This window comes from Anopheles coluzzii, chromosome 3 (assembly GCF_943734685.1).
Source record: "Anopheles coluzzii chromosome 3, AcolN3, whole genome shotgun sequence".
Classification (NCBI taxonomy): Eukaryota; Metazoa; Arthropoda; class Insecta; order Diptera; family Culicidae; genus Anopheles; species Anopheles coluzzii.
Genome location: NC_064671.1, coordinates 9,397,067 through 9,422,059, shown reverse-complemented (window position 1 = coordinate 9,422,059; position 24,993 = coordinate 9,397,067). Strand labels below are relative to the sequence as shown.

At 46.8% G+C, this 24,993-nt stretch overlaps 1 protein-coding gene across 6 annotated transcripts in view; it reads right to left on the bottom strand.

The window, feature by feature from the left end:
- Positions 1–24,993, bottom strand: part of LOC120955194 (sodium/potassium/calcium exchanger Nckx30C) — a 65,626-nt gene that overhangs the window by 10,435 nt on the left and 30,198 nt on the right. For all 6 annotated transcript variants that reach the window (XM_040375804.2, XM_040375803.2, XM_040375800.2 and 3 more), the window contains exon 4: positions 1,913–2,120. In XM_040375804.2, the coding sequence (XP_040231738.2) occupies positions 1,913–2,120 (208 nt within the window). The remainder of the gene's footprint in view (positions 1–1,912; positions 2,121–24,993) is intronic.

Sequence of the window (24,993 nt, the reverse complement as noted above, 5' to 3'; positions counted from 1 at the left end):
ATAAAGCAACGAAAGTGTTATTATTTACATAAAGCATGATAAACGCACAGTAAAGACAGATCGTCCAGCTTCGAACAGATTAAACACAATCAAGAACGGAACAGTCGCTAACAGTTGTTTTGCTGAAGGTCAAATCATCCTCCCAAAAGCCAAAGCAAAGCCAAAGGAATGAAAAACTGAACTGATAACGCTTACGAGCGTGTATTGTAATTAATTTAATCAATTTTTGGTATCATTTTATTCCCGAACACGATCGTTTTTGTGCTGATTTATGTCATTTTTACTCATTTGGGGAGCAGCTTGTTTCTCGCTCTCGCTAATGCTGGTGTTGTCGCCTTCGTATTTTTGTTTATTTCCAAAGCTAATTTCATTTACTTAAGCGTGTTTTTGTTCTCTGTTAACCGACGCGACATTGTTTCGTTTCTCTTCACGCTTGTTTTATTTGCCTTAGATACAAATCATATTGCACATTCGCCTATGCCAATCGAAATGATTAACGACACACTACGTCTAACAATCAACGCAAACCGCAAACGCAACTTTCTACTCCATTTAATCATAAATGGCAAACATATTAATCTTCAAATGTACTTAAACTATGACCTACGATGGTTTTCCGCTCGCACGGCACGGTGGCGAGCGGGCTTGCAGGCTTCGTGCTACAAACCTCACTGCAGTCCACGCACTGTCCGAGCGCAAAACCATTGCACAGAACATATATGGAATATGGCAAGGCACGCGAAGCAAACGTTAGACGGTTCTCGTTGCTGCTTTGCTGCGAGCTTCCGCGAAAGGGGCTAGAAAAATGACAGCACGCTGGAGCTTCGTTCGTAACGTATGCTTCGTTGCTTGCGCCTGTGAGAGGTGAATGTGATGAAGGGTGATGATGGGTTGGTGGTGGTGATGTATGCCTCTTCTTCATTTTTATGCAAGCGATGTTGGTTAATGTGTGGTGTGACGAGAAGATTATTAATGATTTCACCAAATGGTAATGAAACTGCTTTTGTGGCAGAAAAAAGATGTCTGCTGACGGAGCAAACTATAAGCGGGAAAAGGTGGGAAAAGGAAAATGAAGAGAAAGATAGCGAACCAAAAAAAAAAACAGAGACACAGCTTACATAAAAGCATCACAGAGCGCAGAAATGGACGAAAGTGAAGGCGCACATTAAATGAGTGTGAGTGAGCGTTTCGTGGGGTGAGGGGTGGGGGCGGGTGATGTTTCATGATGTGAGGTTAAATCATTAACTTAAGCTCATAAACGGAACGGGACGGCAAGCCTACGAAGGGCCTGCTGTCGTGCACTTTAACATATTTGCGTGGTTTTATGCAGCAGTGATGAAAAGCGTACTTAAAACGCCTGCCAAACAAATGGAAACAAAAACACAGCCTTGGAAAAGCACAGGAAAAGCTCCCCTCGCGCGTTTATGTGTGTGTGAGTGAGTGGGAGGGGAGCGAGGTTAAAGTACATATAAACACAAATTAAACCATTTGCGACAGACAGAAAACAGCGCAGTGCCGCGGTAGCTTCTTCTCGTCAGCTCTGTTGGCGCGCGCGTGTGTGTGTGTGTGTGTAAAACGTGAAACAGCTAGTAACACAAAAAGAAAAAACACAACGAAAAACCATATCCAACACTCTAACGTGTATTAGTGAGCATGTCTTTATTCGCTTTATACAGCAAGCAGATCTCTAGAGATCCATATTGTGTTGTACTTTACATCAAGGATTAATGACTTGGTATGGTATGAGTGTAGGAGCGGAAAGGGGAACCAAAAGGGCATGATGCTGAGGACGAGAGGAGCTGTGATTGTGTGAGTGAGTGTGTGGGTGTGTGTGGGAAGGGTGGCGTGGTGGTGAATGACCGTGAATGAACGAGCATACATACAGGAGCCATCGGCACGGCACGGCACTTACCATCGTGCAGCGGGTCGATCGTGTGGATCATCAGCTGCAGCAGCCCGTGTCGGAATTTGGCCCCGGTTGCGGTAGGATTCTGGTGGATCGGTACGCTGCCACTGCTCGAACCCGGTGGTCCCGATCGGCTTTCCGAGGCCGCCCGCGACGTCACCGAACCGCCCGGCTGCGTGGCCATCGATGTTTCCGACGAGTTGGCGGCATTGCCCTGCGGAGGCGGGTTCGTGTTGCATCGTCGAGGTGAGAAGAAAACGGAAAAGTGGTTAGCGTACTGTACGGCAGGAAAGGTAGCAAACGAGCAAACTCGCGCACTATCCACCGATTTTTGTGTTGCGCCAATCGTGGTTATGGAGTGTGGAGTGTAAGCGCGTGGGTAGTGTCTCTTATGAGTTTTTTTTTCGTTTGGAATGGAATGTAAAATTTTGGTTTACTTTTGTGTCGTTTTGTTTTTTAGAAAGAGCTTATTAATATAAATGCAGTAAAGCGTTTAAGCGGTTTTGTAACGAACACATTACGTATGTAATGAGAACAAATAGTAGTAGCTCGAAATGTAACACAAACAACAGAGGAAAACCGAATAACTACAGACGAGAACGAAACACAAGAACGAAAACGAACGAAAACTAAGACTAAAAGATGAGAAGCAAACAATTGATTTTTAAATTGGATTACTTGTTTTATCTCTAACAACTTTTGATTTTAAAAGGATTTTTAAAGTTGTCAGCTGCCTTTAATTGGTAGAATTTGTATGCGAATTGCATACCTTTAGGCTTCTTGTCAGGTTGTATCACAATCCTAAAAGCAAATGCTATTTATTAGATACCTTCTATATTGCATTTTAAACTACAAAGTATGATACTGAATAAAACTAGATTGTTTTCTAACTGTGGCTTTAATTACCCTGTTTTGTTTAACTGTAGCTAAATGTACTATCCATTCTCTTAGATTTTTCATTAACTCATCTCATGTATAATGCGTCATCAAAGCTGTTAGGCTGAGCTTGACAATTTACACTCCATTCACCCATGAAACTAAATAAACAGCAATTTTTGCTCACATTTGACAAGCTCACTTTAATTCCACACTTTAAAATGACATCAAATCTTATGAGGGATCGTTAATCGTACGTCCTGCAAAAAAAAACCTCCACAAGTAAAACAACCTCCACAGTCACACACTCTCTTTCTCGCTTTCTGGCCCTGCATTTGTTTCTTGTTAGCTTTCCCTTCCATCCTGCCACCGTAAGGCCCTCGCTACAAACAATATTGACAAATCATTTCGCTTTCCATTTACTTCCATCCCAGGCGCCCATGCCAATCGGTCAATCAGATTGCTGATTGGTCGGCAATTGCGCCCACTGTACCATACACGGAGGGTTCGTTTTTATTTATTTGTGACAAACTCTGTACTGTGGGGTGTCGAATGGAACGTAACATTAGAGGGCCATCTGGTATAGTCACACCGGGGGGTGTAAGGGTAGGCCATTAATCCCACCGCAGCTTATTTATCCATCATCATTTGCTGCGCGAGATCGTGTTTCATCGATACAGAAGCTTTTTGAGAGCAGCACGTTTTTAAGCGCACCGTATTTATTTATCACATTTTTATTGCATTTTTTGACGCATTCTCTACAATTTTCTTCATATTTAAATCACTCATTCTTAGAGGGCCACTTTATGGTGGCAACTGAAATAAGCACACGAACGCATAATTTATATCGATCATTATTTTTCGAGCGATTCGCGCAACGTTTGGTCAATCAATCCACCGGGCGCCTCCATCGGGCACGGGGCTCCTTGCTTAACATACAAATTTAAACGAACCTTCTGAGCCAATTTCTCCGTAATTGGATGCGGAATATTGATGGGCTTGTCCGTCACGCTGTCAGATGCTCTTATTAATTAACGCGCGGATAAAATTCGCGCGTATTGTGTGTGTGCTTTCTGTGCGTTTTTGCTTTCGCTACATCTAAATAAAGTTTGTGCGCAGTTTTTGCCGCCACTTCTCCCCGAGCACCAGAGGGAATGAACAGCACGATGATACAAACATTAAACAGACCGTCCACACGGTGTCTGTGTGGAGCGTGTGTTTTAAACAACTTCAAAATCATCTCGCGCCCCGGAAAAATGAAGCATATCTCTATTTGTTCACAACAAAAAACGCGCGCCCGCCGGAATCAAATGCGGAAGAACAAACAAGCGCGCAACCGAAGAACGGAACAACGATCACGGTCGGTGTGTGTCTGTGGGTGTGTGTGTGTGGTCTCGTTAAAAGTTCTCCCCTGCGTGCTGGGAAAAGAAAACCACGCGGGGCGAAAGTAAACAATAAATCAACGAGTGTGCTCCATCCCTGCTCAGCGGAGCCGGAGGGTTGGAATGGAAAGGGAAAGGGAAGCAGCGCGCGAGCATTGTTATTTGCCGAACTAATTAAGCCACCTGCTCGGGCGCATTTTCAGCAGCACAGCAGCACGGTGTTACACTTTCTTTGCCTGGTTCAATTTTCACCGCTTTCCATTCCCTCACTGGCTGAATGACCAGTCGGTAGAGGCGCTCCATCCATCGTGGAAAGTGCGTTGTAGTTTCCGTTTCTGTGAGCAAAAGTTTTCATCCGCTTCATCATTCCGCATCCAAAGGCGCAGTGGGGGAGGGGGGAAGAAAGGAGGCGCTAACCAACAGCACTCGAAAAACACAATCACTTGTCGGGTGTGTGCTTTACAGCGAATAATAAAAGCAAAAAAAAAAATACAACCCTCCACTGCGTAATCCATTCCAAGTACGCCGCAGACCGTGGGCATGTAACGCGGTAACGTCACAGCTGTGCCAGCGAGTGAAAATGGGCTTTGGGACAAAACAACAACAGCAACGAAGAGCTACTCTGCTACCCATCAAGCAGCTCGCCGTGCGTTGGAACGCGAAGGCTGTAGAGCTCATTCCACTACACCCCTGTCTTATAGTGACAAACTTTCGCCGTTGTTCGCAAGGGCCTGGTGCTCCGCTTTTTGGACAAATTAAATGGGCCAGCATTAAAAGTTTGACATAAAATTATGGAGATTTATTATGAGGCCCGCTCGGTACACACACACACAAACCCACAATCATTGTTCCGCTGGGACCAGCATGAGCCGAGCTGCGCTTTTTGTTGTAAGAACTCGGCAATGACTTTCCCTTCGGGCTACCGGCGGCTCTGGTTGGCTTGTTCTGCTATTGTGGAACTTTCATTTCATCTCCACTCGCACACACACACACACACCTTCACCGAAAGACCTTGCTCGATATTATTTCAATCAGACAAAAGTGGTCCCTTTTCGTTGGTAAGGCACCACTTGCTAGCACCACTCGCCCGGCTGGATAAAGAGGGCCCCAATCGAAGCCCCAACCACGGGCGCTGTCTTGTCACAGGGGAGGATTTAAGTGGGCTCGCCGCCCACCCCTAAACCGGACTTAGAGAAAAGCGACGCAACGACGATTTGCCCGTCCACCTTCCCAGCCTGGGGTGACATAATTTCGCAATCACGAATTAAAGCCCTCCGGCCTTCCGTTTGCGGCGGGGAAATAAATCGCTTCTGTGCGTGGATTGTGTGGTCAAAATAGAACGAGCGAAAGGGAGAAAGAGAGAGATACAACACGTTCTTATAAAGCAGTCTCCATCGCTTTGGACAATCGCTGAGCGTGGCAGCGGCGCTGTGCGTGAAAAAAAAGTGGTGCCTCCAAACCGCAAAAATTGATGGATCACATGAGACGCCATTATGTCACGTTTGAAGCCCCGGCCGCCGCCCGGTGGTGGTGACAGCCTGTGTGGAATGCCAAATGATGGGTCTTTAAATAGTCAGGTCAAAGTAGAAAACGAACCAAACAAACACACACACACACACGCGCGCGCGGGATTGCGTGCGGGATCGCTGTTCGTTCGCTCATGTCCGTCGCCGTCCATAATTGCCTTGCCCGCGCATACTTTACTCGTCGGATTTAAAGTGATGACTAGATGGGGCAGATAAAATGTGAAACAATCTTCGCATATTATTGCGCTGAGCTGGGTTGTTGTTTTGCTGGGAGGGAGGGGCAATGGGAAGGTTGGGCGCTTAATTGAGCACGCACGCAATAGGATTTGTTTTTTTTTGTGGGCAAATCGGTGGTACAAGTTGTTTCCTTTTCCAAGGTGAGCGCTATCGCTGATGTAGTTGTACTGTGAGGTGTTTAGAAGGATTTAAGGATTTAATTCAAGAAGGATATTTGTGTTGTTAAAAAACAAGGCTATTTAAGTGTGATCGAATTGATCATTTCAGTTTTCTGAAGTAAAACGCTGCCCTGTATACTTAGCCTCTAGCCATAATATCCATCAATTTATATGGAAATAGCTAGTCTATAGCCTATCCAGTTTGATTTTAGTATTAAAGAAAACTAAATTTCCTCATAATAAGCAGCTTACTTCAAGATATTCAGCATTGCAATCAAGAATATTCATATTTTATGTAAATATAATGCATTTTGTTTATAATATAGGTTTTCTGGGGTTCTCATAGTTGTGGGACACTTCCTTATCTTTTTCCTATTGGAAATGATTTTCATATGTTGGAAATTGGACTCTATGGCACCCTTTCTGGACAGGCTCGTTGGAATTCCTATTAGCTTTGTCCAACAAGAGTGCTAGAGAGTCAATTTCACCTTACAATAAGCTCATTTCACACAAGAAAGAGTCAATAAAATGCCCCACAGCTGTGAGAACTCCTGGAAAACGCAGTATCATCCTATAACATTTAAATACAAAATTGCCAAAAAAGGAAATTTGTATCTTCAGTGCTGTAAACCATCTCCCAATCAAATCGCAACTCTATCGCTGAATCGCCCTTTAAAATTAAATCCCACTTCCCCATTTGTTGCGTTGTTGCGAACTTTCGGTTGCTTGCGGTTTCAACACGTACGCCCAGGCAAATTACCCATTCGTGCATTGGACGGCTTCCAACTGGCGGCTGGCCGTGTGAGCGGGGCTCTGGGGGAGGCGGCCCGGCAAGCCATCTGGCCCATCTTCCCAGCACTTGGCGTGGCACGTGGAATGCGAAGATGAGTGGATCATAAAACGGTGATGATGATCGGTCGATTCGATTATGATTGCTGGGTGCTGCAGGTGCTTGGCGAGCTGCCCTCGGCTTGTTTGCACACACACATAGATACGCGAGCACACGTAGCCACACACACACTCTGAACGCTCCATGCCAGCCAATGTAAACAAGCGTCGGAGGCCATCGAAATCAAAGCAAACGCAAGGGCCAGAACGGCAGTTTCTCCTACTACTTTGCCTGCTGCTACTATCTCGAGCTATTTCCTGCCGTCTTTGACGAAATCAACTTGTACCATCTTCCATCCCATTCTCCAAAACGAGTACCACATCAAAAACCTATTTCTGCCCCCATCGAGAAGCTTGTAGCTGCTACTGAAACTGTCCCTGAAAGAGCTCCCACCTTGAGGAAGGGCAAATAGAGCGGCTAGCAGCAGCAGCAGCAGCAGTAGGGCGAGATGATGGGCTCGTGCTGTCACGCGCAGGCGCACCCCAATGGGAAGGGGGATAGGAAGAAGCTTTTCAATGCCGTGGGAAATTAATCGAGCTTTTCGATCTGGTGGGAATTTTCGGCAAACAGGCCGAAAAGGAATGCCGTCGTACCGTACCCGTGGTTGCTTATTGCTTCGATACTTGCCGCTGCGCTGGCCGGATTCACCGCACACAGTCAGGGCCACCGCGCACCGAAGAAGACAACCCTCAGGCACACGGTGGGTGTGCTGTTTTGTTTGGGGCCGGTTTGTTTCTGCGCTGCGAGAGCGAGACCGAGAATAACACTTTGTATTTTAAGTGCTTGCGCTGCTGCAGGCTTTTGCCCGGTCGCTGCCACAAACCGTTCTACGCCTACACAAACCGTTCTCGGTTGTCTTCTGTCAAGGTGAATCGAATGAACTGGTGAGGACGTAGCGTAGGACAATAAGGGGAAAAACACCCCCGTCCCGGTGTGGCCAGGAAAACATCGTGTTCACGTTGGAACATGTCCTTTCTGGCGGAGGCCTTACGGTGAACATATGCTACACGCTGGGTGCAAGGTAAGGCAGTTCGATCGCAAAAGGAAGGAAGCAGGCTGAGGGACCGTATTGAAATGATACGTGAATCGGAATCGAAAAACGGTATGCCAAATCGATTGTGTTTCCCTTTTTTTAGGCTGTGTTAATAAAACTACAAGGCATGGGACTTTTTGTTTCTTCCCAGTCCGTTGACGCAGGTTTTTTGCTGATCTTTAAATGTTTCTTTGTTACAAAATTCGGCGTGACGTAGATCCTTACCATTTCCAACCCATTTCTGTCAATGAGCATTACGAAAGGTCTTCCGAGCTCCAAACAAGTCGGTCTTACTTACTCTTCGTAGTCCATAATTTGGCTTTGATGTTCGTAAACATGTTATTTATACACCTCCTCCACCTTCACCCAAGACCGGGGAAAATGAAAACAAAACCCCCGAAAGCACAGGCTTGACCGCGGAAAGTTGTACCGCACCACACCATATTATTATTATTATTATTGTTATTATATTGGGCGTATCGGTTGCTTCCGATAAATTAGCATCTTTAATTAGCCTTCCGAGAAACAAGGAAACACACAAAACCCGGTCCAACCCCGGCGACCTTCAACAACCGTGGACTCCGGTGCGCTACGTGCGCTATCTTCCCATCAGCTGAGCCACCCTGGGCCGGTGAAAGCAACCCTCGAACCACATTACTCTCATCATCCTGCGACCCAAACGAACCGGGAACCCAGTGTCCCGGAAGTGTGATTGCACACACAAACACACACACACACTGCAGTGTATGTGTGTTGCACACCGCATCGAAAATGGGCATCGAATGGAAAATCAATTATTAATTCCCGATTCCTCGTCCAAAGCGGTGGGGGAATCATTCTGAGCGGTAGCGACGTGAATGCATCAGCCGGTGGATCAAGCCTGTGCAGCCGAACTGAATTTACGCTCCCATTCGTTAATTTGAAATCGAATTAATAAACACGTGATTCGCGCGGGTGTTGCGTGGGTGAGCCAGCGAAGGGGGGGGGGGAGGAAGGAAATCAAACGAAACAGTTCAGGGCCGAAGGTGAATAAATTAAGCAGCACACTGTTTGGGTGTGTGTAGCGTGTGTCCTGTTTCGAGGGGGAGGGGGGGGAGGTGTTTGATGGCTATTGGGATCTTTCCAATGCTCCCACCTCATCCCACTGCCCGAAAAATGGATGCACATATGTTTCGCATTTCATTAGTAAGTAATTGTAGCCTGAACCCGGCCCCGACCGGTCCCGGCCAGTACACCAACCACACTACACCCGTATAAATTATGCAAATTTATTTATGAAATTTCTATTCCGAACTGCTGCTGCTGCTGCTGCTCTTTATCTCTCCGGACAGGTGGGGCAAAGCTGTTGAGAGGCCGTTTTTAGCGAGCCTTTCATTCATCCGCACACGAAGCTCATTCGTTACACACACACCCACAGAGCGACACACCAACATGAAAAAGGGGGAGAGCTGAGCCTACCCGGGTGGAGCGGTCAGATATCAGAGCACCCATTAAGGGACACCCGAGGCCGTGTTGGATTTGCGGTGGTGTAAAACGGTAACAAATTGAATTTAATCGTGGCTTAAAGATTTCATCACCGATTTCATATTTCACGCAACCGAACACTCCCCCCCTGCCGTTGGGAAATGTGAGGTTAAGCTGCACTGGGATACCCTTATTTGTGTGCTGTCATGTGTGTGTCAGAAAATCAGAAACTCTCGATCATAAAAGAATCACGCTTCACTACTGGCTCGGTGGTGAGATTATCGCCAGCATCATTTACCACGCTGTGTGAAATTCCAATAGGAAAATAATATCCGGTTCAATCGGTTCAATCGCAAAGCCCGCGTATGGCGTTATTGTGAACGTTCCTGTCCCTTACTTCTCCCCTTTTTTCCGGTCTGGAACACCGTTCGGCGGTGTGGATCACCAGTCGGATGTGGTGAAATAATAAAATCGCTCCACAAAAAGGCGGGCAATGGGAAGCTCGAAATGGTCCACTTCTCAGTATCGCACGATCATTAATCTGATGCAATTTCAGCATCAAACACAGCTGTGACATAAAAACCGAGGTGAAGTTCGCTGTTTCGCGGGAGCGACAGGGGGAAAATCGTTCACCCAAGGAGCATTTAAAAATGATATGAACATGATTGCAAGAGTAGTGAATGCGACGGGAGTTTGATCGTTTGCAAGCCCGCTGTGCGTTGGAGGGGAGCATTCGGCACAAGAAATACTCCATATTTACGGTAGCAAATGCCTTTGCAAGCGCTCCGCATAAGGAAGGAAGCTCCATCCAAGCGCGATACAATTTCGTTCAATCAACGGCAACAGGAATTTGTTACACCGTGTGCGAAATGTATCGATCTCTAAAGAAACTCACATTCTCACAGCTCGCCCGCTCGTTAAGCGCTTTCCACCCTTTCCACAACATCGGTAGCGCTCTGTTCCTTCAACACAACACTCCTTTTGCTGCTGCTGCTACTGCACATCCGTCTAACCTTGGACCGCGCACGGTAGAAGCGGAAGAGTGCGAATAAATTTTCTCTCTACACTTCACCCCTGTGCCCCTGTTGTTTGCCCTCTTATCGCAATCGACATAAATCAAACAGAGGTGGCCGGCGGCGCGGAGATGGTGGCAAAACTTCATCCCTGTCTCGTGCTGTCTTCGGTGCGGTGGGAGCTCGCCTTGTGCCTGGTGGATGGCAGCCCGAACGGGTTAAGTTATGCGCTTTACCCACGTACCCCGTACGGAAAACATTATCGCTGGCGCTCGGGCAGGAAACCATACGCTTCGTTTCGCCGGCGATCCCGGCAAGAGCGTTAAGTATGGTAGCAATTATCATGGAAATTTATTTTCGTTCGCCAATTCTATTTCAAACAGCGTGGCGTTGGAGCGGCCTTACCTTTCCTCGCTGCATAAAAACCACCCCCTTGTACACAAAACACTTCATCCCTGGCTACACTTCACAAAAGGGGGGAAGGGCCGAATGGAAATCAATAAATTATGCCCATCCCAAGCGGGACATGGTTGGATGAGATTGTAATTCATGAATTCAATTTATCATCCACGAAAAACATTACTTCGTCCCTGGGCCAGTGCCCACTGCCGAGCGGTGAGATAAGAACGGCCTGTGTTGCGTTTGCGGGATGCAAAATGGAGAGCGGATTGATCATGTGGAGCGCTCCGGCGGGGGTTATTAATGATTGTCAATAATTGAACGAGTGCCCTTTGGTGCCGGGGGAAACGCTGGTTTTAAAACGTAGCCAGCGTTTGGAGAGCCTTCTATAGACGTGTGCGTGTGTGTGTGCGTCTGTATAGAGGTGTTTTGTGCTGTCATTGGTAATTATTACCGCGAGCTCTTTATCATCGCCCATCTTGAGGCTCTGAAGCGTCGTTTGGGTGTTTTAATGGATTTTGTGCTTTTAGTTGTACTTTTTTATTCCCTCTTCTGTTTCTCCCTGTAGCACTAACAATATCGTTCGCCTTTCACTGCTACATCGGCAAATCCTTCTATGCTCTAGCTTCTACTGGGAGCTACCCTATACGCTGGCCTGAAAATCCTGATTGATTGTTTTCATATCCTTCAGAATCCTTTTTCTATTATTGCGCCGCACCAAACAGCAGGCAGGATATGCGAGGAAAACCCCCCAAACTTCTCATAATCCCACAACATTCTGGATTGTCACTGCCTCATTGTGGGGCTCACTATGGTTCGGCAGCTTTGGTTGGGGCTACGTTTCACTAACGATCTCATTAGTAACCTTGACAGCAATCAGATTTTATGTACAAAAACTTTGCAAAACAATCTAAAGAAATAAGAAATCGATATTGAAAAAATGGAAAAAAATTAATTTGCTATAAGTAATGATGAAAAGTAAGTCAATAGAGATAAAACTGCTACTGTTTTTTTTGCTAGTATGTTGCTACGAGAACGTTCAGTAACAGGAAAAGAGTAACCCATCGAGAAGTAAATGTAACTAACAGAACAGGACGTATATATATGTAAAACCTAACACACATTCCAAAAAACGCTCTAAACGAGAGATAACGTACGGTCAGCAAAATAATGCTAATATATATGTATAGATATATAGGTATAGTCAATCATTGAACATCACTCTAAACTGACCACGGAACGTAATAAACACATTCAAAGTCACAGTAAACGGAACAGCAACGGTTTTTTTGGCAACAAACGTTAACGGCAACAGCTAAATTGGCTAATTTGGAGAATGCGTTTACCCCTAAACGAACAGTAACAAATCAATCCAACGAACGGAACCAATCTATGGACATATGAGTAAAGAAAAACACGCCAAAACTGACACGAATTGTAACGAAAACAAAGTACCAAACGTCACGGGTAAGAGAAGAACGGAAAATTATAACTCACTGTTTTCTTGAGGGAAAGTTTTGTTCTTGGTTCGTTGTTGGCAGAAAGATAGATGAGTGAAACTAAAAGGCTTCTATATAAGAGAAAATAGTACATTGTTGCTGTTGAACTGTTTGAAACCATTTCTTCCAATTCCGCCATTGTTAACACTTCGTCTGCACGTATTTAGAATGAATGCTTTACCTTAGAATAGTCAGTGTTTCAAATAACTCCGTTCCCTGAATTAGCTTTTCGAACCAACATCCAACATGATTATAGACACGCTTTGCCGCTTTCCCTCGTTTTTGTACAAAACACTAGGCGTCTCCATGTAGTATCAACGCGTCACCATGCACCAGGCGTCTCCATGATCCTAGCAACCTTACTTAAATAACCATTTAATGCTTCGCCCTTATCACGGCCCAAGTATCAGCAACACAACCGGTGCTGTGCCGGTGTAGCTTAAAGAAGTTTCCCGGCCCGGAATCTGCTGCTCTTTAAATAAATCCCTGCTATCCCCACCCACGTCACCTGCTTCTACCCGGTCAAAAAGCAAAGCCGGGCGTGGAATAATTGTGCCCGGTTGCTCCCCGCTCTCGCTAACCCCCCATCTGTCTCCTTATCCCCCCGTCCCGCTCACCGGTAAAGTCGATAAAATGGCAAGTTTAACGGCAGTTTTCAGTTTCCCCAAGCGACGAGCGTCCGATTGTTGTTGTGGCACCAGTTAATCGCTTCGGATTTTATCTGCCTCGCATCTATAATTGACAATTTTAGCAAAAGTTTCGGTGGCCCGGTTCCCGTACCCTGTTTGCCGGGGTGCTTTGGCGGGGCACGTGTTTGAGTGTTGGGCGAAAGTTACAAACACATTCATAGTTCGGGTTGGTGGAAGGCTTGCAAGGGGGAGCGTGTTCAACGTGGTGCTGTGGTTCATAGAAGAGCCGTAAGCAAACAACGCTCCATAGAACAGTTTAAAGCGGAGCTTTTAAAGTAAAAAAGGCAGCCATTTTCTTTCCCTCTCTCAGTCGTGCGTTCAACTTTGAAATAGTCTCTTTTATGGGTAAAGATAAACCGTTACACGTGTGAATGCACTGTCTGGTCGGGTGAATCTTTGCAGCAGCTCGTTGTTTCGTCGCTTCTAAGTCATTGACCATTTATAGAAGACTTTCTCCTACTTTTTCCATTCTTTCTTCAATCTCCAAATGTTGTAGATCTCATCAAAGCAAAATCGAATGGAGCGGCTTCGTCGCATAATCATACAGTGTTTATTTTTCCTTTTCATAACGATACATCCTTCCATTTTGTTCTTTTTTATGTTGTGTTGCTTGTTGCAACCGTACCACGGTACAACCAGCAATGTACGCAAGAACAACGGCAGCACGCCATCGCCATCGAAAGCGTGCGCCACCAAAAGATGTCTTCACACTCATACTCGTACACTCGCTCGCCCACAAAAACCCATACACACGCTTGCAAGAAACAAAACACACATAAACGCACACGGGCAAACATACATTCCGCGCTGGAAGAATGCTGCTGCAACCGGTGCTATAAATAAACCCATCAACCGTTCGGCGAAACATAGAACGGTAGCGTAACGCGTTCCTCTCCTCATTCTCATTCCCTGTCGGTCGGTTCACCCTCACCCGTACGATAATGTAATTGCACGGGGTGGTAACATTTTGCTACCAGCTCGTGTCGCTGTCAAAGCTTCTGACAGCTTTTGCACATTCGGAACGGACGTGTTCGCGCTGAGCGCTGCGGAGGAAGATCGAAATTGAAAGAAGAAAAGCAGTGCGCGCACAGAGAAGCTACGTTGCATACGGAGCTACGGCCATTGTTTGTTTTTAGATGTCATCAGAAGGTAACAATTCAAACAGGGGACCAGGGCTAGTTAGTGTTGGTGTGTGTGTGAGAGAGTGTGGTTTAAACTCAATTTGCATGTTGAGAATTTACGCAGCCTCCATTGTTCGAAGTGAGCTTGATACGTTTCACACAAACTGCCATCATGCTTTGGCCAGAATAATGATAACAATAACAATAGCTGTGCCATTCACCCAGCTTCCGATTATCATTTGAACAACAAAAGCGTTCGCTCGCTCGTCCAAAAGATCGCGCGCGCGTCACTAATGTCAACGACCTGTTCCTGCCACAAAACTGGCCTTGATTCGGTTCGCTCATTTGATTTACACCACAATCGAGGCCTAGAAGCTTGCCCAAACTTCCATCGCTTCAGCCTGGGACGGGGAGAGCTACCCCGGGCTGACGTCATGCCAGCATCACGGTCACTGGAAAATAGCATTTTTCCGCTGAATCATTAATAACGAGAGGAGCCCCGGGGGCCCGTAGGGTGATGCCGGGCAACTAATTCAACGCTATCAATTTACACATTAAACAAAGCGTACTATAAAGAAGCGCGGTTGCGCCACTGCTTAGACGGAGGGGGCAGGAGCGGACTGTGTTTTCTTCATTTACACTTCAATCAAAACTAATGGGTGAACCATCGAATTAAATGTGGTACTTGTGATTTTCTGTTTTCTCAATTAAAATGCCTTTCAGCGAAGATGAGGGAAGCGTGCAATGGGCAATGTAATTCCGAGCCCTGGAAACCGATCCCTGCTCCGAGCGGTGAAGCCGTTTATGCGGGTGAACCGTGCAACCATCCCAGAAAGAACGATTGTGATGGTGTAATTTACTTTTAAGCGTCATAAAAATGGCACCGGACCATTCAATGGTGATTTAAGTTTTACGATTGGGAATAATTGCAAGTTTTTCGGTAAGAAAACAGGGCAGATAATTTCAGCGCCATTTCAGCCTGGGAATGGGGAGCGTTTTTTGCCCACCGGCGGAACAAAGCGACGTGCCATGAGGGCACCCAATTTCTCAAATTGATTAATGGTCGCTTTCAACACATCGAATGCAGCTTCTTCTGCCCGTTTCGGTCCAGTGCGGAGGAAGCTCAAACAGAACCACAGCTTACTTGCCTACCAACAGGCGCATTACTACCGCTTTCATGTGAAGGCGGCATCCGGAACGCTTCCTCACAACCACCACCACCACCACTCCCGCAGTCCCGATACGATGCCGTTGCGTGATGATTTTATCTCCCGTGCGATCTAAAAATATCGACCAAACCAATTGGACAAGCGGGCGACGGGCCGCAACCATCGCCATCGGAAGGATAGCGTTTGATAAATAATCGCCAGAGAATGGACAGTAATTCAACACATAAATTCGTTGACTTTTTGCCTCGTGTACGGGCGGGCAGGGGAGCTTTCGGTTCCTTTGGTGGTGGTGGTGATGGTGGTGGACACAAAAGGAACGTCGAAACATCCACCACGGTTCGATCGGAAGCAGAAATTGGTTCGAGAATGTTCTCGGATCCAGAAGATTATCGTGTTTGCTTGGGCGAAAGACACGTGTCCTAGGAGGTTGGTGTGGGATGTACTGGTTGTGGTGGTGGATTTTCGTGGTAGAAAGGAAATGTAGTATTTGTTCAGTGCACATTGTTGCTCTATTCTTTTCAGTTTGTTGTCGCAAGGACACACACATGAAGAAGCTGAGATTATTTGTCATATTACCCGCTAAAAATGATACTGATTTAAAATAAAATAGTTCTCAATGAAGTTTTATCTCCATTTCAAAGCGCCTAAAGGTAGGCAATACAAATCAATAAGTACCTATTAGCATCAAGTAGCCATTTGAAAGCTATTAATCACACCATTATCAACCCATGCAAGCCGTTAGTCACCGCAAAAGTCAAGGGCATTAAAAGGTCGTCGGCAGCTGCCCTTCCCCTGGTCGCAGGAACCATTTATTTATTTGTCTGGTAAATAACCGTCAAACATAAAAACCAGACTGTCGTGTATTTCTCGCCACACACATAAAAACGCCTCTATTGTGCAGTCTGATTCATATCATTCGAGAGAAAAAAAAACCACCCAACTCGTAGCGCCAACCATCCATCCAACCAGATCCAAACGCATACTCTGCCCTGTCAGACATAACTAGCTATCAGTAGCTAGCCAACACCAGCCCCGCCGTAGTCTGCCGTGGGAGAATGTCTCGGGAATTTGGACCACTCAGTGCCACACGCCCGACGAAAAGGGGTTGTGGCGGGGCCAGTTGAATTTGCCAGTGCCGGGTCAATCACCATCAACCGCCACCCGCAGTTCACTCGGGCGGTCCACCGATCGGCTACTGACAGTGTGACACTTTCACCATTGCTGCAAACAAACAAATCGTACAAAAAAAAGAACAAGCAGAAGAAGCAGTCCTTCCATGCTAAGCCAAAAAAGCTCACAAAAAACCAAACATCCAAGCCTTTGATGGATCGGTTTTACTGACTGGTTCCGTTCGGTCTCGGCACCCGGGCTTCCCCCCTGCCACATTTGCGACCATTTCAATTGACATCGTCCAAGACCATCAATCACTTTCGGGGTTGGCATGGTGGTTCCACGGTGCTAAACTACCGCAGCTTACTAGTGCATCATGGATGTACCAGGCAGTGCTGCTGAGCTGTGGCTGTGTCAGTGTGCTAGAGAGTTTGTGGCTATCGAGCTGACTGCAATCCTAAAAGCATCCTCCCCCCCCCTCCCCCCCCCCAATACTCGCATTGTGGGATTGATTGACTAAGCAGCAAGCTTGCAACCCGAACCGAGCTGAAAAGAGAGCCAATGCCATGGCACTCCATTTGATCGACGAGCAATCGGTCGTCAGAAATTGACGCTAAAGTGAAAAATTGTTTACTGACTGCGGGAATGGCACATTCCCCGGGAATGGATGTAGTGCAGAAGCAAAGATAAAAAAAGGGATAAGCTGGCTTATCTGCTGCAGCTCAACGCAGCAAAATAGCAGACAATTAATTGCAAATTCACGAAAAATTGCTACAAATCATTCATCAAAAGTTGCTTTCGATTACAACAGTTCGGCTCCACACAAAAACGAGCGATCACTCACACTTGACAAAACTCCGCACTTGCCACAAATCAAGACAACGGCAACAATGTCTTCATATCCATCCAGCATCGCTTCCGATGATCGGCAAATTCGTTCAGCAAAGGTCAGCAAAGTGGAAGTTGGACCCGCACGGGAGGTGAGGGTGGAACGGGAATAGAAAAAAAAAAAGTTCTACCGACCCCATGCGGCTCAACTTCCTATTGTGGGGCACGTCCGCAACCGATTGCGAAGAGCAGGGTATGCGTTTGACTGGAACGCATCGATTTATCATTCTTCCCGCGGTGACATCTGCTTTCGATGGGCGTGCAAATTTTATGCTAACGACTAATGTCAGCCACTTTTTGTTGCCGTCCCCGAGCGTGTGCGTGTGTGTGTTCTTCCTCTTTTACTGCAATGCACAAACACACACACACACACACACACACACACACACACACACACACACAGATCGGACCTAAAAACTGGCATCAGCTTCAAAATCGGACACATTTCGGGTGGGCGGTTGACATCGCCGCCCTGTGATCGATTTGCGGGTGTTGCTTTGTTATGCAAATGGAGGAAAAAATCACTCCCACTGTACGGCACTGGCCGCATTGGGAGGATGTTCCGTTTGCGGAACTTTGTGCGTACGTTTGAGTGTGCGTGCGTGTGTGTGTCGATCGGGTAAGAAGTCAACAAATTTGGCTTCGGTAAGATGTCAAGCCAAGTCAAGTCGAATAAAAAGCGATGCCTTTGCTGGACGCTGGGTGATGGCTTTTTTTTATTCTCTTTTGTGCCTGTGACGTTTCTTTGTGTGCGCGGCGGAGTTCAATGTTAACGGCACGCATTAGCATACGGGAACACAAAAAGGGCACGGTCTTCCGGGATTGGGGTGGTGTTCAAGCTCACCCTAATGAGAGTGTTTTTATTGCCCAGCTCAAGTGGAGCGAAGGGACTAAAGGGCATTGGCATCGATTTCTTCGCAGTATTTTACGTTCAGCGGCTTGGTAAGGAAGGCTTCATATTTTTTATGTGAGGAATAAAGCATGACGTGTTAAAAATATGTCGTTTAATCAGTTTAAGATCAAATTCAAACATTATTTCGCGTTTTTCGATGGTTGCATGGCTTTTGAGCTTACTCAAATTGTATTTGTCGGACTTTTGACATGAGATTGCATACATTTAGGCGCTTATTCAGGCAAAATATGCAATCCGTCTCAAAAAAGTACCTCTTTAATTGTGTTTTTCTACTTGCTGTACGTTTTTCCAACAGTTGGAATGCGTTACTAATCGCCCGCCATCCAACGACATGCCAGCTTAGTAAAACGAGTCTAATTGTAGCAAAATTTAATCTGTCGTCACCACTAAGCAGTGCCCACCGCTGCTGGGTCGACACACTGTTGAGCCACTGTTGGCGTGGTGGAAACCCCTGACACACACACACACACACACAGACCCATAACGTAGCCAGCCAGTGCATCCAGCTTCCAATCAAAGCAAAGGTTCTACCGCTGGAGGCACGGTTCGGCAGCAACCAGCAGCACCAGCAGCAGCAAAACCATGCACGGCTGCATAATTCATGTTTCTAATTTCGTTAGTCGCTCCCCGTTGGTGGCAAATCTTTGCCACCGTAGCCGTTGTCGTCGGGATGGCAACATTGTTTGTGTGTGTGTGTTTGTAGAACGGTGTGCTTTGGAGAGGCGAAATGAGGGCGTTGAGGTTTGGTGCTGAAATCAATTTATGAAACCAACTGTTCTACCCCAGCCAAGCGTAAGCGTATTTCGATGCCACGAAGGCGTTGCTTGACAGGCTCGCTCGCTCACCGGGACCACCAAGGAATAGCATTACACGCCAAACGCAATTAATCTTCGACTTGCTGCTTCCACTCGCCTGCTGCCCCAGTGCCCCCTTTTTAAACTGTTTAGTGTCGTCTAGAGGGCCGACGCGTGTGATTAAGAAAACATATCAAAGAGGAGAGTAATTGTTCCCCTCCCCCCTCACCGGCAAACTCCGGCTGTGCGCCAAATAATTGGAAATTAATTTTATAACAATGTTAATCATCAACCCACTCGTCGAACCGTGCGCTAATGTGTGGACGCGGCCAACGATGAATCAATTGCCATTCGAACAAGCGAAATGCATTCTTCACGGGTGAAATTTACACCTCCCTCTCCCCCTTACCAGTGGCACGTAGGAGGATTTAATTAGTAAAAGCACACCGCCCCATTCCACGGTCGGTGGGCTTTGTCTTCGCGCTGCGCGACGTGCGAAGGAAAAAGTCATTATTAACGACTTCCGCCTTATCGAGAGGCTTCATTCATCCGGCAAAATGGCAAAATGGCGTGCAGGGCTTGTGTCTTTTGCCCTCCTCCCCTCTCTCCAATTTCCCTGACCGGAACGGTTTTCGCTGCTCCCCCGTCCCCGTTACGGTGTCTCTATCGTGATCGAAGCTAATTAGTAACCGTTTGCTACAACGTATCTCACACCCCGACCCGAGAACAGTGCTGATAGAAAAGTGTTCCTTCACATGCTATCTGTGGCTGTGGTGGTGGTGGTGGAAACAGGGGGTGAAGGTGGACTACCGTTTCTGTCTGTGCAGTGCGTGGCGGCTGATTAGGAGCTGGTAGCAAGTTCTTCCACCCAGAGTCACGCTTCCATCTCGAGGCGCGTACACTTTCTTAATGAAAAGGAGCGATTTAGAGTGGAGTTATCCGATAATCGTTCGCACCACTGGAACAATGGGAAGCCCACCACGATTTTTTGTTGTTGCGCAAATGTTAGCGAGAGTGGGAGAGAGTTCATGTGTAGCATTCATTTGAAGTAGAATGTATAAAGCGCCGGTGTGTGTTTAAATTGAATAGAATTTAATTGATGTTTCGTAATAAACGCCCGCTGGAAAGTAATGTATTTAAAGGCGAAGAACATAATAAACAGCAAGATAAGGCACAATTTGTTTGCAGGGGGAATGAGTTTCATAGATTAAACCGCACTTAAGCATTCAACTCAACCGTATAAACCGCCAAAGTGTCGTAAACCCTCAATCGTAAGTCGTTTAAACTGATTGCTTTGCTTCTGCCACTCCGCTTTCCATTCTATTTTTATCACCCTCGCTGAAATGTGACAGTAATGCACCCTGGCACACGCTTTACGGCACACGGCCTGTGGGAGTATTTATATTCTAATAAGATGAAAGTGATGCAAACACAAAAAAATGAAACACATAAAGCAGCGAAAGCATCATTATAAACTTAGCGCAAATCGTTTGGTTTATTTAGTTATTTTTTTGCCTCGCTTTTTGTATGTTTGTTCCTGTTCCTCCCTCAAAAGCTCGTAAAACTGAAAATCCATCTGTCGCTTTCTGTTTTCGCTGCCGAAATCAGCTCCAAAGCGGAGACGGAGCACTCTGCTGGAAGCGGAAAAGGAGAAGCAAAAGCAAGCCAACCCCCCAGCCAGCGGAGCGGGCGACCGATGGGTAGAGCAAAACTGTCAGCTCCAATCTGACATATTTAATCAGCGTCGGTTGTCATAAAGAGGGCAGCAAAACCCGACGATGTCCTGCCCAGAGGCGACTACCAACTTCCATTCTGGGTTGCAAGCAAGTTAGTCGTTCCTCTGTGCTTGGCTTCCCCGTGCTTCTGCACTCCTCCCTTGCGCAATGAATATAGGCGTAACTACTTTCACTCAAATGATGATGCGTCATGACAACGATTCATGACACTGTTTGTGTGTGTTTGTGTGCAGAGCCACTCGTACATTGATTCTGAAACAGCTTCAGCGGAGGCAATCCGGAACGGCAGAACCTTTTGATTCTACAGTGTAAAATTAAAACGACAGCAGCGGTGGGCCCAGACCCTGCCAAACCCTCTTTGTGAAAACGGGCAGCAATAAACTTTCGCAAAACCTCCCGGCCCAAGGACTACTTACGTTAGATATGTGTGTTTGTGTGCGTGTGCGTTTTGTGTCTGTGTGTGTGTGTGCAATTTATGCGCTTCGGGTGGTTTTTGTTTGGGAAGGATTTTTCATTTTTTTTGCTTGCTTGCTTGTTTTTTTTGCGTTTCTCTAGATTAAGGTGCCTGTGGAGTTTTCCTCTTTTTCGAAAAAAAACCCAGAAAATGTGAGATTGGGTGAGTTGGGTCCCGTCCAAAACTAAATCTGCAAACGAAACGCAATATCGTGGCCGTGCAAAACCAAACAAAATGCCCTCTCAAAACCGAAAAAGTAAAAAAAGAGAAGATATTCTCCTGACAGCGTGGCAATAAACAAAAAGAGACAGAAAAAAGCAAACCATCCAAATTCCTCCAAACACAGCGAAGCACCGGACAGCAGCATTCCCGCTTCCCAAACAAAAGGGGTATAGATCTCAATCCTGGCCGGACGGCTGGTCACAGAAGACGGGCGGCTGTGATGTGGCACAGCTGATAAGGTGGATGGCACCGGACGGCGACGGCGAGGGGAAGGGAAAGCGGAAAGATAAATGGAGTATGGGTAAGCCTGAGCCTGCTTCAGTCCTGACGACCATTGTGCTGGGCTTCTTTCTTTGTCTGCCGCGTGTGTGTATCTATGTGTGTGCATACTCAAGCACCAAAAACACACACACACGCAGACACACAGCCAAAGGTGGAGCTTTTGGAGATGAAAGGGCGAAAACAAAAAAATCCACGGCTTAAGAAGCGGGATAAGAAATGCAGGAAACGGACACTAGCCATAGAGCCGCCACTGATGCCATTATCGTGTAAACATGAACGCAAACAGTCCCAAATGAGAATTATAAATATCCTGCCACCGTTTGGTAACTCTCCCGGGAGCGTCAGCGACGAGGGGCCGTTCGCAGGGGGGCGAAGAATGTGAAGAAGACGAACCCGGCCGGAAGGTCAGAACGGCGGGTCGCAGTAGCTTCGGGGAGCAGCTGCCTTTCGGTTCGTTTGAAGAAGATGAACACAACGGAACGACCTTCTTCACTTGCGTGCCACCGGGTGGTGGTGGTGAGTGGTGGGGCCACTTGCATGCCTTCCACCTTAACCCTCGCTTGGCCATACATTGTGTTTTTGTTACAACATCCTAACTCGCTCGCTCAGTCTCTCTCTCTCTCTCTTTCGCTCTTTCTTGTCATATCTCCCAGGGTTTTATGTGAGGATCATTGCATCAGCGTACGTCCGTCGTCCATTCTGCCTTTCTGCCTGAAGGCTATTCCACTTTATCGCCATTTCCTTTCCCTCCGCGGCCACTAAATTGTCCTTCCCGCGTCTTGCTGCGTTGCTTTGCCCTTGCGAAGTACACCACCACGACGTAATTCTACCTCGAAACAATGCACAAGCACCGAGCGAATCCTTCAACTCACCAACCGCCGTAGAACCGCGCATATATGTCTTTCGCGTGTGGGGGAGGGGTTGGGAGAGAATATGAATAAATATAAATCATCATCTTTTCATTCCCTTGCACATTACGTATGCGTTCACTTACGCTCGACCCGGGGGTTTTATCAGCGCACTTGGAACCTGCGTGAAACGGGGTGAGAGTTTGCTTTGCTGTTTTATTTCCCATTACATGCGCGATTCTTCAAACCCAACACACAATGTATAAAGCTCCAAATCGGTAAAACGGGGCAATAAAACCCCGTTCATGCACTGGAAAGGGGAAAATTAGAAATAAAGCAGCCGCCCTAACGAGCAATGATAGCCCGCCATGGCTTAGCAGTAAGACCACACGCAACATTGTAACCACCACTTTGTGTACACCTCTTTCGCCATACAGGAGTGCGGTGAAGCAGCATCGCCATTATTCGGTGCGCCCAACAAATAATCCAAACCGCTTATTTTGCGGGAGATATTTGAGATACTTTCATAGACACCCACAGCAAACGGTTCGTGGGCTACGGTGCAAAGAATCTTCGATTGTGCCGTGTTTCATTTTCCTGATCCACGCCATCATTCTTGATGTAACCGCACACCGTCCCACCGGGCCGGGCAGATGATCGTGCCGGATTACCGCTTGTGATATCGCATTTTTATTTTCGCAGTGGAATTATCCTTCCGCGTGCGAAGATGTCTTGCGTGTGCGAAGAGCTATCGCTGCCGCCTGTTCCCCTACGTATGTGCCCAGCTAATAAGAAGAGCCATCCATTAGACGCACACATGCACAAGTGCGTACTGGATGGGGCGAATGCGTTCTTACTGCGGCATCTGTGCGTGGGCCGTGAAGCAGGTAATGACGCACTGAAGCACACACATACATACAGGCGTGTACGTGAAGTACACCATTTATTAAATACCATGTTTTTAGGATGTTTGGTCCCATGCAGAGAGGTGGCGGAGAGGTAGAGAGAGTGAGAGAGATAGAGGAACATGAGGCAAAGGTCAAAACACAGTGACGACGTGTGAAAAACAAGAGGCAAGCAAGGGAAAAAGCTCTTTTATGCATCGCACAAGCACCAGCGGCACAAACGTCATACAGTGAGACGGGCCAGCGTCGAGCCAAATGTGACGCAGGACACACTAACACAGGACCTCGGTTGCTACTTGACACCTACTTACACCATGCTACATTATTTCATCATGGTTAGTGGTGGTGGTGAGTGTTGCGACCACTCGCTGTTACATATTTCCCCCTTCCCATCCGATGGGATGAAGCTCATCGTTTGCCGTCACTTGCTTACAACACACCACCACCATTCGCCGCTGAAAGCCGAGGTCTTAATTATAAGCATACAGAGAGCTTCCGAGACGAGCGAAGAGACACAGGCGCACGTAAGAAGACATTATTTACGTTCTAAATTCACAAGTAACGAATGTCAGTCGGTTTACTCCCCTGCCCATTGCCGTCCACTTGCCTGCACTCTTTGTGCACCAGCCAGGACTTCATTAAGCCGCTGACTGCGAGTGCTCCCCTACACTTGCGTACAAATTTTACGCAAACAATAATTAACGAAGCAGAAATGTGCCGCAATTGCAATGTTTTGTTTCATCTGCATGTGTGTGTGTGTGTGTGACGGGGTTTTTTTGTTTGATTTGCTCCTCCTGTCAACAGAGCAGAGTCTCCTGTTTGCTGGCACGATTGAAGCCATGCTGACTTTGAGCTCTGTTTGCTGATTAGTTTGCTGCCGGTACAATGATTGGCCTGTCTGTAAGCAGAGCAGTGCATTCGACGCACAAACTGTACCTAACGCAAGTGGAGAGACGAACGATCAAAGGTGTGGAGAGCTTCTTTGTTGTATCCTCTCAGCAACGAACACAACAGCGAATAGTTCCGAGCAATGGTTTGCATGTTTTTCGATCGGTTTGAATGCTCGATTAAAGTGCTGCTTTTGAGAGCTAGCTTTGCAACCGAACTCGTACAGACAGAGTCGAGTTGGGCAAAAGATTATCTGCTTATCGGAAAAACAAACATCAACTCATTCTCTCAAACACACAAAAGCATACCCCTGAAGGACAAAAAGCTCGCTCCCTTGGCCGATGGGAATGACCTTCCGAGCAGCAGCGCCTATGGAAAAGTTGCAAAGATAAACAGAACTGACCCAACTCCATCGGAATGAGACGCCAGCATACGCTGGGAATCGTTTTCTTTTGTGTTTTCTTCCTTTCCAATATGGTTTGGAGTAGAACGTTTGTTCACTTCTGTGGGTCCATCCAGCGCGGTAGGTCAGTGTACGTTTGAAGGTAGTCCCGTTCGATTAGCTAGCCCCAGAACCCGGCCAACGTTCTAA